The 12841-nt window shown below is 39.2% G+C and overlaps 1 protein-coding gene across 1 annotated transcript in view; it reads left to right on the top strand.

The window, feature by feature from the left end:
* The window catches only part of STC2 (stanniocalcin 2), a 66818-nt gene extending 60169 nt beyond the window's left edge, over positions 1–6649 (top strand). Inside the window, exons 3-4 of the mRNA XM_073624049.1 lie at positions 1922–2133; positions 4709–6649. Of these exons, the coding sequence (XP_073480150.1) occupies positions 1922–2133; positions 4709–5114 (618 nt within the window). The 3' untranslated portion in view covers positions 5115–6649. The remainder of the gene's footprint in view (positions 1–1921; positions 2134–4708) is intronic.
* Positions 6650–12841: the final 6192 nt, after the last annotated feature.

Here is a 12841-nt window from a genome sequence, read left to right as displayed (position 1 = left end):
TATGAGTGTGATATTTACATGTACAAACATTAATTTAGGAAAATTTGAAAACATGTTTACAAATATTCAGGACTAAGACCTTCACCACAGAGGTATTTTTGGCAATGTTTGGCCGAAGTCAGTTAGTAGATGTGATTTGGCAATTGTCTATTGGGTAACTTAAACAAGAGCAGCAAACTATGGTTAAGTGAAAATAGTTATGTAAACCTTTTTTTCTTCTATATCTTTTGTCTCTAAACATAAAATATTAATATAGTAAATGTAATAAGAACATGTGGTTTTCTATATATTTTTTTTCTTTATTATGGTCAGGAATATATATATATATTTTTTTTTTTAAAGGTTCTTTTTTATTTAGTTAACAGGAATTACTGTATGTAAATATTTTGTATTTTCATGTAAAGCTCTAGGATCTTTTCTAATGCTTCTGTGTCATGGATCTCCTATAATAAATGTTTATTGGTAAAACAAAGATATTGTGTACATACTAAAAACAATAAAGATATAAAACATATAAAAACATAAAAAAACGTAATGACTTTGTGTTGCATTACCGCACGCACCACATCCAGTTAGAATAGGTGGTCAATGCACCCCAGTGCACCAAAACCAGACCTGGCCCATTTTATCTACATAGAGTGTTGGGAGCGGGGTCATCTGGGCCGTGCACGCGGGTGTACCTTTTGTTCAGAACGTGTTCATCAATCCTCGGGACAAGGCGGAGACTGCGGTCATGTGAAGAATCTAACATTAAGGCAATTCTTTGACTTAGAGATGAGCCTTCATTGTGTGCAGAAATTAAAGTACCTCTGAAAAGTGCTGTTCCATGTCACTACACACTGTAACATAGAAGATGTTGTATTATGAGGGACGTGCTGAGTCTGGGCCCTCTCCACCAGTAAAGCATACCTCTGTTACCACACTCCCAGTAACAGAATGGGGTCCCATCAAGCACATAGCCCAGACCTCATGCATGCTCTCACTTAACGCCTTCCTTCCCATGCCTCGTGATCAGGCCATGGATCTCTGTAACGCAGGTTCGGTTCCAGGTGCTATTGGATACCCACCACTAGGGTGGGAACCAGACTACACCCCCCTTGCTACTGGAGGACCTGCCACTTTACTAGGTGCCACATTTAATGACTGGTTGCTAGTAGCTTGTTCCTTGACTTGGTAGCCCATAGCAACTACTCTCCTTCTTGTTTTGCCGAGCCAACCCTTTCTAGCAGTGCTACATCATACCCCATAGTGTGTTTACAGATCCAGGTTCTTTTGTTATACCAGTACCCACAACCACTCCTTTAAATAACTTCATACCAGGCTCAGAACAGTTAATGTAACTTTACTGAACAAGTTGCGGCATACAGTTCAATATGAACAACGTCTTTCCTCTAATCCTAACTAGAGTAGTGTAGTGGCCCAGGCATACCTCCGTGAGGTGAGAGTCCATAATGACATTGTCCATGACTGAATGTCTTTTAAAAACCCTGGTGCTAAAGAGCAGCGTCAAACGATTCATCTCACAGGTAATCTGGATTCCACAGGACGCTGGAAATTCTTGAACCTCAGCTGTGCCCCCTTTTTTATAGAACAGGTGGACTGGCTGGGACCAAAAGCCTGAGAACTGAGCACGTAACAAATAACCCTTTCCCCAGCCGGGCCAGCCGCCAATTCACAACTAAGCACAATTCAAACTGCCTACAAGCACTCAACAATGCACAGTTGAGCAGGTCCATTGCATGCTGCATACCATGGTACTACAACACAAATGTGTGACACCAACCTTACAGTGATACAAACCAATCTTTTTTTTTGCCTCGTTTTTTTAAAAAAAAGTAATACATAATTGTTTTGCATAAATGGCAGGTCTTCGCCATAGGTGACATTTGACAATATACTATACTTTTTGTCTTCCTTCCAGGGTAAATCATTTATCAAGGATGCACTGAAATGCAAAGCTCATGGACTGAGACACAAGTTCAGTTGCATCAGTCGCAAGTGCCCAGCTATTAAGGAGATGGTGTACCAGCTCCAGAAGGAATGCTACGCCAAGCACGACCTCTGCTCTGCTGCCAAGGATAATGTTCAAGTGATTGTGGAGATGATTCACTTCAAAGACCTACTGTTACATGAGTAAGTGATGATGGTCAGAGCGTTGCAGCATTGCCAGGGGTGTTTTGCGGCCATTAGCTTTGAAATTCCTTGTGTGAAAGGTATTGTAGCCAGAAGCACAAAACTGACATTTGGAATAGAATAAAGTCATCCACAATTTAACACAACTACCCTTTTCTATAAAATTACTTTCCATAATAAAGTAGAAAAAGACCCCAGATGAATGCTTACATACTGACACATTACACATGCAAAGTGATTAATACATGGTTGCTGTTAAAAAAAAAATCACAAACTGGAATTGTAAGAGTTCCATAAGTGACAAAAGAGGTTGAGTAATGATTGCAAGTTTTTACTTAATCCCGAGTTCAATTAGCACAGACACCTTTATATTGCCACTTCTAAGTATAACTGTTCACGTTAACAAAAGAGTGCTGGCAGATCCAGGTTCTTGGTTGTTTCTTCTGGGACCTGCATGTCTCCTATTCAGCCATTGGGTGGCCAGTGAATATGTAACTCATGTGCATGTTTACAGGAGTTACAGTACATCGCTTCCAGCACCCAGCTCCATCCTTTGCATTTTAGCAAATGCCAAGAATGAAGCATTGTACAAAAAATCCCATGAGTCAGGGAAAGAAGTTTTTTGACAGATAAGATTTTGCATATCTCTTTGGCCAAAAAAATGTACTACCTCCTTAGCAGTTTTTGATTTTCAGACTTCGGTTCTATTTTAACTATAATTTCCACAACATGGTTTACAACTGATGCTGCTCTGTGTTACAAAATGTGTAATAGGAATCAGTGGTGCATTCTGAAGAATGCCTGCACTATCCAAGCAAGGTTCATAAAAAATAAGATGCACTCTAACTGAAGAGTGGAGCTTCTGGCAAATGATGACAGTGAATATGGAAAGAAGATTACAGCTGCAACACTATTTCATTTGTCTTTGCTTGAAAAGTGTACATCCAACCTTGAGGAGGACATTGAGTTACTTCAAGTAAAATAAAAGGCCTCGAATTTGATTTGGGACCATACTTGTAGTGTCATGTAGGAATCCCCCCCTTCTCTCAGCCTTTATTTGAATAAAACAGTTTGCCACCCTCCTGGTACTTTCATTACTTGGAAAAAAGAAAACCCTCCGCTCCAGGTGAGTTAAGGAAGCTTAATGATCCAGCAGGTGCTCACCTTGGTCCGCCTCCACACACAATAAAATTAGAAGAAATGGCCGCACACCACTGTAGATCAAAATCCTCTTTATTTGGACATCCCAAAAATTACAGGCATCAGAATGCTAGGTAGATGCGTTTCACACACTTCACGTGCGCTTAGTCAATGACTATCCAGCATTCTGATGCCTGTAATTTTTGGGATGTCCAAATAAAGAGGATTTAGAGCTACAGTGGTGTGCTGCCATTTCTTCTACTTTCGTTACTTGGATGGAATCTAAAAAGTGTTTCTCATAGAAAATCAAAGGATTTTATTAAATATACACAATAGTAGGCTACACCCAACAGACTGCATGCTTTAAGAAGACGTGTATGTGTGTGTGCGCGCTACTGTTCCAGGCATTTTACTATATGTTTTAAGTTTTATGTTTGCTTTATGTTTCTTGACACACCCTCACTGTTTTACTACTCTTGAATTCAGACATGCGGCATCATTAATAAATTAAAATACATGGCATATATTGTAGAGCATGTGACTCACTCCCCCTCTTGCATGCAACAGCATTTTATCTCGTGGGTTGGCCCAGAGATGTCACTTTTGACAGGGAAGAAGTCTATACCTCTGTGTAAATACTGACATGTCAGTTTGGGGCTTCCAAGCAGTGGAATGGTCCAGGAGCGGAGTATATGTCTTTGGGAGAAGTTAATTGTTTAATTTTACTTTGTCCTGCATAAAATCATCTGGCGTGAATGAAGATTCCTAAATCCGCTGAAATCTTTTTTTGTACAAATGTTTAAAGCTCCCCAGTGGACTAATTATAGAAATGGCTTTCTTTACTGTTTCAATGTATTATTTAGGCAAAATTTAAGATACTTTTATGTGCAACCCTTTAGGGAAAAGATAAGCCTTTTTTGAGACCCACAGATAGTAAAGTGCCATTAAACAATATACTTATTCTCCAAAAATAATCCATACACATCCACTACTAAATGACCTTGCAATCTATTTTTAAGGAGAGTGAGCAAGAGAGGTTGACTATGTTCCTACATACAGTAGGACCATGGAGAATGAAAATAGCCACACCCTCTCACAGGAAGTCAGATCACTACAGCAGCAAAAAATAGGAATTTTGAGATTTGTAGGAGGCTGGGAGCAATAGAATTTACTTTTTTTGAGTTAAGAATAATACTGTACTTGAATCATTTTTTTTTTCAAAGCAGAGTTTACTGTCACTTTAAGCAAGCTAAGTATTCAGGTGAAAAAAAAACAAAGTTCTTAAACATAATTTATCTGTAAAAAGGAAAGGGGGTTGTTAAACAATACTTAAAACCTTTTGTTTTACGTTTTGGGTAAAATATGAGATAGTTAAAATCCCAGTTTTTGCTGGTTCAGAATTATCCTGATGCGTTATAATGTGTTCTTTCCTTAGGCCCTATGTTGATCTGGTAAACATTTTGCTTACATGTGGGGATGAGGTGAAAGATGCAATCACTCGCAGTGTACAAGCTCAGTGTGCACAGAACTGGGGAAGCCTTTGTTACATTCTAAGCTTCTGCACACCTACTATGCAAGGAGATGGTATAACTGGGTCTAGTGCTCTTCCTGCAAAAAAGCAGGGGGACCCAGTCAAAGGAGACACAGGTAAAATCATTCGCAGTCAGAGTGACTCTTCTTCGCAGTCTGACTTGGAACGGGAAAGTGCTAAATCCAACAAAAATGAGAAAAACAACAAAGTGCAGTCAAACATACGTGGAAAACCTGTAAGCAACAAAATAGCATTTAGTGCTACAGAAAGTTCTGAAAAACTGGTCGGTTCAGCAGACATCCGAAGGTGAAAAAATGTCTCCACAAGCATTCTCTAACATCCTTCCATTGAGAAGCCTGTCATACCATTTCTGTGGACATTCCAAGGCCTTTACCATAAAGAGGGCAATGCTTTGCCTGAAGTGCATTCTCAGATTCAGTTGCTTATTCTCGAGCTCCTAAGGAGAGGACAGAGCACCATACATCCAACATCATCTAAGAACCCATTGAGGCCATTTCAATGATATACATTGCATTTCGTTGATATACATTGCTGGCATGAGATAGTAATCGAACAGATCGGTTTTCAAATCAAACTGATATTATGATGTACTTATGTGGTGATTAACTGCTTAAACACAAGCAAACTTAAATGTTGAGTTAAAGCTAACTTGATGTTGAGTGATGTCAGACAATGTTATATTCTATAAATACTCTAATTCGTATAATAAGCTACCACTCCATTCCATTAATACTTCAACTGTAAGCCTCTGAAGTTTTACCTACAAATAGAGGAAGGTTACATTTTTATGCAAGTTAGATGTCATTTACTAAATTCAGGTGTTTAGTATAAATTTTCAAAATATCTATATAGCAGTTACTCCAAATACTCCAACTCTGGGCTCAGCCCCCAACCCCCCCTCGGAGTCCTCTATAGCAGTAAGTTATGCTTTATATACAGTGTGTATGTATGTTTGTGTGTATATATATATATATATATATATATATATATATATATATATATATATATATATTTACACCTTTTCTAATCAGGCTAGCATGATGTAGAAAAACAAACACTTTTGTGCATAAGTATAATGGCCAGCCCAGCTATGAGTGATGTTCCACTCCTTAATGGATAATGTTTCTGGCTTTGCTTACCTCTAGGACCGGGGATGTCCTTTATACACTAGAAAGATAAAAGAAAAGAGGGCGCACCAGCCTAGTTCATTATCCCAAGTGAATTTTTTTTTTTTTTTTTAAAAGATTAAAAACTACTCACAAGCATGTAGAAATAAATACGCTTAAAGCGGAGTTCCACCCAAATTTTGAACATTATCTCTATGCATTCTCTTCCTTGCCTAGATGCTGACATGCCATGTAAAAAAATTTAAATCACCGTAATTACCTTTTTTTTCTATTCTTCTTAGCACTTCCTGGTATTCCTCCCATGGGTGTAGGCGTGTTCCTAGCCTCTCCCAGTCCTCCCACAGTCCCCTGGGAGCTAGTCTCAGGCTTCCCAGCATGCATTGTGCAACAGCGTCATCACAACATTTCGATGAATGCTGGGAGCACAGCATTCACCGCATCCAGGAAATACATGCTTGTGGGCTTCAAATGCCCACAATGAAGATGGAAACCGCCTTCAGTGAATTTTATAAGTTATTCTTTACAACAAAATCGGACACAGGCGGACTTATTACACAGAACATGTGAGTAGATAATCATGAGAAGAAAAGTTTGTAAATGAACTCCAAAAAAAAAAAACGACAGATAGGTGGACCCCCGCTTTAAGCAGGCCACCATCCCGTGGCTATACAATCCTGGTACCAGCAATCTTCAGTACGTAGGGGAGACCATGCAAGAGCCTCTGCTGTCTAACGCATTTCAAAGGTAAACCTTCTTCCCCAGAGGCTCTGAGGAAGAAGGTCGACATTAGAAACATGTTAGCCAGCAGGGGTTCCTGCATGGTCTCTCCTACGTACTAGAGATTACTGGTCACAGGCCTGCTTAAGTGCATTTATTTCTACATGCTTGTCAGTAGTTTTTATCTTCTTTACAAAATAAATTCACTTTGGATAATGCACTAGGCTGGTGCACCCTCTTTTCTTTTTCTAGTCACATGATGTACCTCTTCCTCTCTTCTGTAGAGTGAGGTAGGTGTGGTCCTCAATAATGCAGGGAGTGTCATCACACTAAGTGATGGCTGCTACAGTGATGTGGGTCCATGAAACCCTGCACTCACCGGATCCGAAGCCCAGAGGACTTAGGACATCTTGCGGTGAAAAGGTTTTACTGCAGGGAACAACTCTGGATTAAAGGTGAGTATTGTAGCCTGAGCAGTCTTTTAGTTTATGGACCTACTGGGGGACTATTTTACTTTAAAATATTTCTGCCCAGAGTTGAGCTTTCAAGTTATTTTGTGTCCTGCTTCAATCCTAGGAATGTTTAATGATTTTTAATCTCCTCTTTAATCCAATGAAACCCAACTGAAGGTGTTCAGAATATAAAAAAAAACTTGGACATATCCACTTTAGTAGTCAGTACAGAATTTTGTCAGTGTTGTGCTTTCAACGCTTTGTACAAATTTTTAATAGGTCTAAAAAAGTCCATAGTAAGCATTGAATGTCTTGTTCAACAGATCACCTCAGTATGCATAATACATAGCTATTATTTCTTTATTACAAGGATGGATTTCCTTATCTTTATGTGATGAACATTGCTGCCATTATGTGTTTTTGTGTGGGTGTATAAGAATTTGTTGGTATCTGTGTATGTATGACTGTGTGTGAATGTAGACATATTTACCGTACACCTGTCAGGGGAGAAATATACTGTATGGGCAACCATTGTTGTTGGCCAGTTGCATGGTTGTCTTTAGTCCAGTAAAAAGTATGCAGTAAATAAAAGTCAGAGAAAAGTTAGAATTCCTTACGTCTGTAGTTGTTGTAGGTCAGTGAGCATCATCATGACAGCCAGGACACTAGCATTATGATTCAGAAGTCAGCAATGGTAGTCATCATGTTTCTCTCCTGAAAGGTTTGCTTTAAATGTGTGTGTTGTGTGTGTGTGCCCACTCAGTAAGTCTATGTATGCATTGCCCGTGGTGGCTTAAAGTCAGTGAGATCAGTGATCTCTAGAGTGGCTGAAGACATCATCATGAAGGCAAGACACACCTAAAAGACAGCATGCAATATTTGAGGAGCCATCAACCCAGTAGACCCTGTAAAGTTACATAATGTATACTTTGCAGGCAATCTGTGGTCATTATGTCCTGTGCAGAATGTCTATCCGAGAAGAAGAACTACAAATTCTTGGGCTCTTGAATAGTTCAGAGCCCCTTGTTCTGATCCCTCACCCTGCTGTCAACCTCATTGAGTCTAAACATGCTGGGTCGACAACACAGGGTATGCTAATGGTGATACTTGTCAAACAAAAAATACCCTAAAGCAGGGAAAAACAGGGAATGTCCAAATGTCCTAAAGTTGACCATATAAGGCTTGATTTCCACATGATTTCAACTGAATCAGACGAAATTCGTAAATCTTTTAGTCAACCTTTCTCAAATGAGCTGGGTGAAAAATTGTCAGCATCAAATCAGATGTAGCCACCGTTTGGAGATTAAGCAGCCAGCGGAGGATATTACTTCATCGACACTGTTTAGCGTGGATGGAAGAATCTATATTTGTATGGCTAGCCTTAGACTTTAGCGTCTGACAGTATCATTCTAGATGAAAAGACAATACGGATATTAATTGATTCAAGAAACATGTGCTTCCACTCATAATATTCGAAAAGGAACCATGCATGTTGACTTCCTAATTTTCCTCCTACATGGCCACATAATGCCACACACAGGACTGTTCCTCCCTTTAGCAAGACTATTATATTGTAGTAAAGCTGGTTCATGAGTATCCCACCATTTACAGGTTAAGCGTGAGAACTCTGTATCTTCCACATTTATTTATTAAAAACTTTGCAGGATGAATGTAACAGTTTATCAACCAGGTACAGTCCTCTGACGTTGGCATGCCTGGTCTAGGCTACACTAAAGCAATACGGCTGACAAGCAGCATGTGAACCACTGTCCAGTAGACTGTAACCATGCCTTTGACAAATATGTCTGCCAATGATAGTTACTACAAATACTGTATCAATATGGACCCTCCAATGGATACAAGATTAATATTTCTTTGCCTCCCGCTGCCTCTTGCCCCTGTGAATACTGGAGATTTGCATCAGGGCAGGCAGAATCTCAAGTGCCCACATTATCAGCCTTCATTAGCAGAGTGCTTCTAGCTACCTGAGCTGCTATGGTGGCATTCCTGACTGGTATCAGCCTTCACTGCCAGCAAGGTGTACATGGTTACTGTTTTAACTAAGGGCTGAATGAAGGGACGAATGAAGTTAATGTTTGTTTACATGTACTGTATATCTACTGTTTGCCGTTATTGTATATATGTTATGCTCTATTTATTGTATTGTTTTCCTTTATGAACACGATATTACATACACATATCTGTACACCAGCACATTAGGCACACGCCTCCCTTACTATACACATGTGCAGAAACATGTACACTTTTTCTATCTTTTTTTAATTTAAACCATTTTTTTTTTCACCTTGTGTTGTACATATTTTATGCCACTAGTAGTATATTTTGTTAAGCAACGTAATATAATTTTATGCAGTTGTGTAAGGTAATTGATGTTATAACACTTTATTTATTGCTATAATTATTTTATTAATAATAAACATTTTATGTATAATCAGCAATTGCTTGTTTTTCATACAGTAAATCTTTTGGCTATGTTAATATAAATGTGATAAAGGTTTGTTATCAAATGATTGAATATTGGAAAGTTATAGTTGCATTCGTTCTGTTGTGCAAAGCAAAACGTTGAATGCTAATATAATTTAAATATATTTTTAAATATTTCAAAAGGCTTTACCAATAGTCACATAAAAAATATTGCTGCATACTAGAGTACCCAAAGACACCCTGTCACAGGACCATTCATTTCAAGAACAATATCCTCATAAGCTTATATTTGGACTTAATGTATCTAATGCATGTTTGTAACCTGTAAGACCTCTATCCATCTTCAATGTGACGTCAGCAGCCCCAGCAGAATCCGAGCTGTCATTCAAGCAACACTTGATAGTATTCCTCTTTGCACCTCCCAAGCTGCTACATAAAAGCAAACATTTGTCAGGAGGTGAGTGAAAGAATGAAGGAGCTGGGCCGACACAAACAGTAATTAGACACTCTAAGAAGAGGACAGGGCTGTGACATGGCAGAAGGGAGGGCTCTATGCTAAGGAAATTAGTCTCTTAGTACTTTAGTAAGTTTAAAAAAAAAACAAAAAAAAAAAAAAAACTTTTTTTATAAAAAGGGCTGCAGGTAAGCATTTAAAATACTTGGTTCTTCTGTGCTTTTACCTGCATTTTTTAAGTTGACAGCAGAGTCAGTATACTCATACGTTAAGGAATACAGTATGTAAACCCAACATTTCATATTCCTGAAACGTGCCTGCTGTACCATGCACTTGTATGAAAAAGTATTCTGTTCTCTTTGTATTGCTTCCTTTGTGTCAAATCCCTGGTGATCCTGCCAGTCCCTCTGCTTTCCTGACCACACTAGGCATGACAGCACAGAGTGGTCAGTTTTTAGCCATGCTGAGAATTCAGCCTGCATTCCTCCAATGATCAGGTCCTGACATGCTCCCCCTCCCTGCACACCCATTCACTAGGAAGATTGTTGTGCTGCTCTCCTCCCACAGCTCTCTGACTTACTTATGCAGCTTAGAACAGAGGGTATGTGATCACTTATAGAAAGGTGATGTTTTTTTATCTCTATACACATATGTTTTGCCTTTTATTTCAGTTTTAAACCGAATGGGGTGTTTTACAAGGTGATGGTTTACATATACTTTAAATATAAATCAAACAATCATATATTTACATAAAAATGTGTAATTCTTGATAAACATAACACTATAATAATATTGATTACTTAGCTGAGTGTGACAAATTCAAGCTTATTCAGTACAATGGCATTCCAATCAAATTATAGGGGTGTGGTACAATATGACACTAAAATTCATCATATGTTTACTAATATAGTAGTATAAAGTGTAGTGGCATTATGCAAAGTGCCATCATTTATAGCAATTAACAACCACTTCCCGACAGCTCCATACCAGATTTACTGCAATAGGGCAGCGGTTCTGTGCAGAATCAGGTATATATACGTGATTTTGCACTTCCGGGTAGGGAGCGACGCCCCCCCTGTTCGGTTCGCACCAGAACTTTTCGAACATTGCAATAGTTCAGAATCGAATAATGAACCCCATGGAAGTCTATAGGAACTGTAAAAATCAAAAGTGCCCATTTTAAAGGCTTATATGCAAGTAATTGGGCATACAATGATTATGGGGTCCGGGTAGTGCCCTGTACATGTATCAATGAAAAAAACGTTTGTAAAAAACATGATTTTTAAATGAACAGTGATTACCTGATGCTTAAAGTGAAAGCATAAAAATGAGAAATAACAATAAAAATGAAAAATTCCTTTCAATATAGTGCCTGTGGGGTCCCCTCAGTCTACCTTTAAAGTGGCACATCTGTACTGTGTATAGAAGCTGCTGCAGCAATAATTGCATTTACAAAGCCAAAACAAATGAAATGTTCCCTGCAAGCTTTCATTATTTTGTAAACAATGGCCTGGGACGCCAGTCTGTATGATGAGGCCACAATGTGCACTGGGAACAAGGTTAGAGATTTTTTGGATACATTCTGGTGCCTCTTCCACAGACTTTGGATACCTAACAGAGGATAGAATTAGGTATAGACTTGAAAAACGTAACATTAATAAGTCACCGGGACCAGATGGCTTGCCGTCGTGGGTCCTTAAGGAACTCAGTCAAGTAATTGCCAGACCATTGTTCCTAATTTTTAAGAACAGTCTACTAACTGTTAGGGTACCAGCAGATTGGAGAAAAGCCAATGTAGCAACAATATTTAAAAAAGGACCAAGATATATCCCTGGGAATTACAGACCAGTTAGCCTAACGTCAATAGTTTTCAAGCTCTTGGAGGGGTAGATAAGGGACTATATACAAGATTTTGGTAATGAAAATGGTATCATTAGCAGTAATCACCATGGATTCATGAAGAATCATTCTTGCCAAACCAATCTATTAACCTTCTATGAGGAGGTGAGCTGCCATCTAGATAAAGGAAGGCCCGTAGACGTGGTATATCTGGTTTTGCAAAGGCATTTGATACAGTTCCCCATAAACGTTTACTGTACTGTACAATCTAACGTCTGTCAGCATGGATCAAAGGGTGAGTACATGGATTGAAAACTGCCTACAGGGGCGAGTTCAGAGGGTAGTGATAAATGGGGAGTACTCGGAATGGTCCGGTGTGGAAAGTGGGGTCCCTCAGGGTTCTGTCCTGGGACCAATCCTATTTAATTTATTCATAAGCGACCTGGAGGATGGGATAAACAGCTCAATCTCAGTATTTGCGGACGATACTAAGCTAAGCAGGGCAATAATTTCTCTGCAGGATGTGGAAACCTTGCAAGAAGATCTGAACAAATTAATGGTGTAGAAAAATGTAAAATGATGCATATGGGTGGCAAAAATATGAATGCAATCTACTCACTAGGGGGTGAACCTCTGGGGGAATCTAGGATGCAAAAGGATCTGGGGGTCCTAGTAGATGACCGGCTCAGCAATGGCATGCAATGCCAAGCTGCTGCAAGCAAAGCTAACGGTATTGTTGCATGCATTAAAAAGGGGATTAACTTCAGAGACAAAATGATAATTCTCCCACTCTACAAGACTCTGGTACGGCCACACCTGGAGTATGCCGTCCAGTTCTGGGCACCAGTCCTTAGGAAGGATGTGCTGGAACTGGAGAGAGTCCAGAGAAGAGCAACAAAGCTAATTAAAGGACTGGAGATTCTCAGCTACGGTGAAAGACTGCAAGCACTGAACTTATTCTCTCTGGAGATGAGACGCTTGA

The sequence above is a fragment of the Aquarana catesbeiana genome, linkage group LG03 (assembly GCF_042186555.1).
Source record: "Aquarana catesbeiana isolate 2022-GZ linkage group LG03, ASM4218655v1, whole genome shotgun sequence".
NCBI lineage: Eukaryota > Metazoa > Chordata > Amphibia > Anura > Ranidae > Aquarana > Aquarana catesbeiana.
Note: the sequence above shows the minus strand (reverse complement) of the source record. Positions and strands in the feature narration are given on the sequence as shown.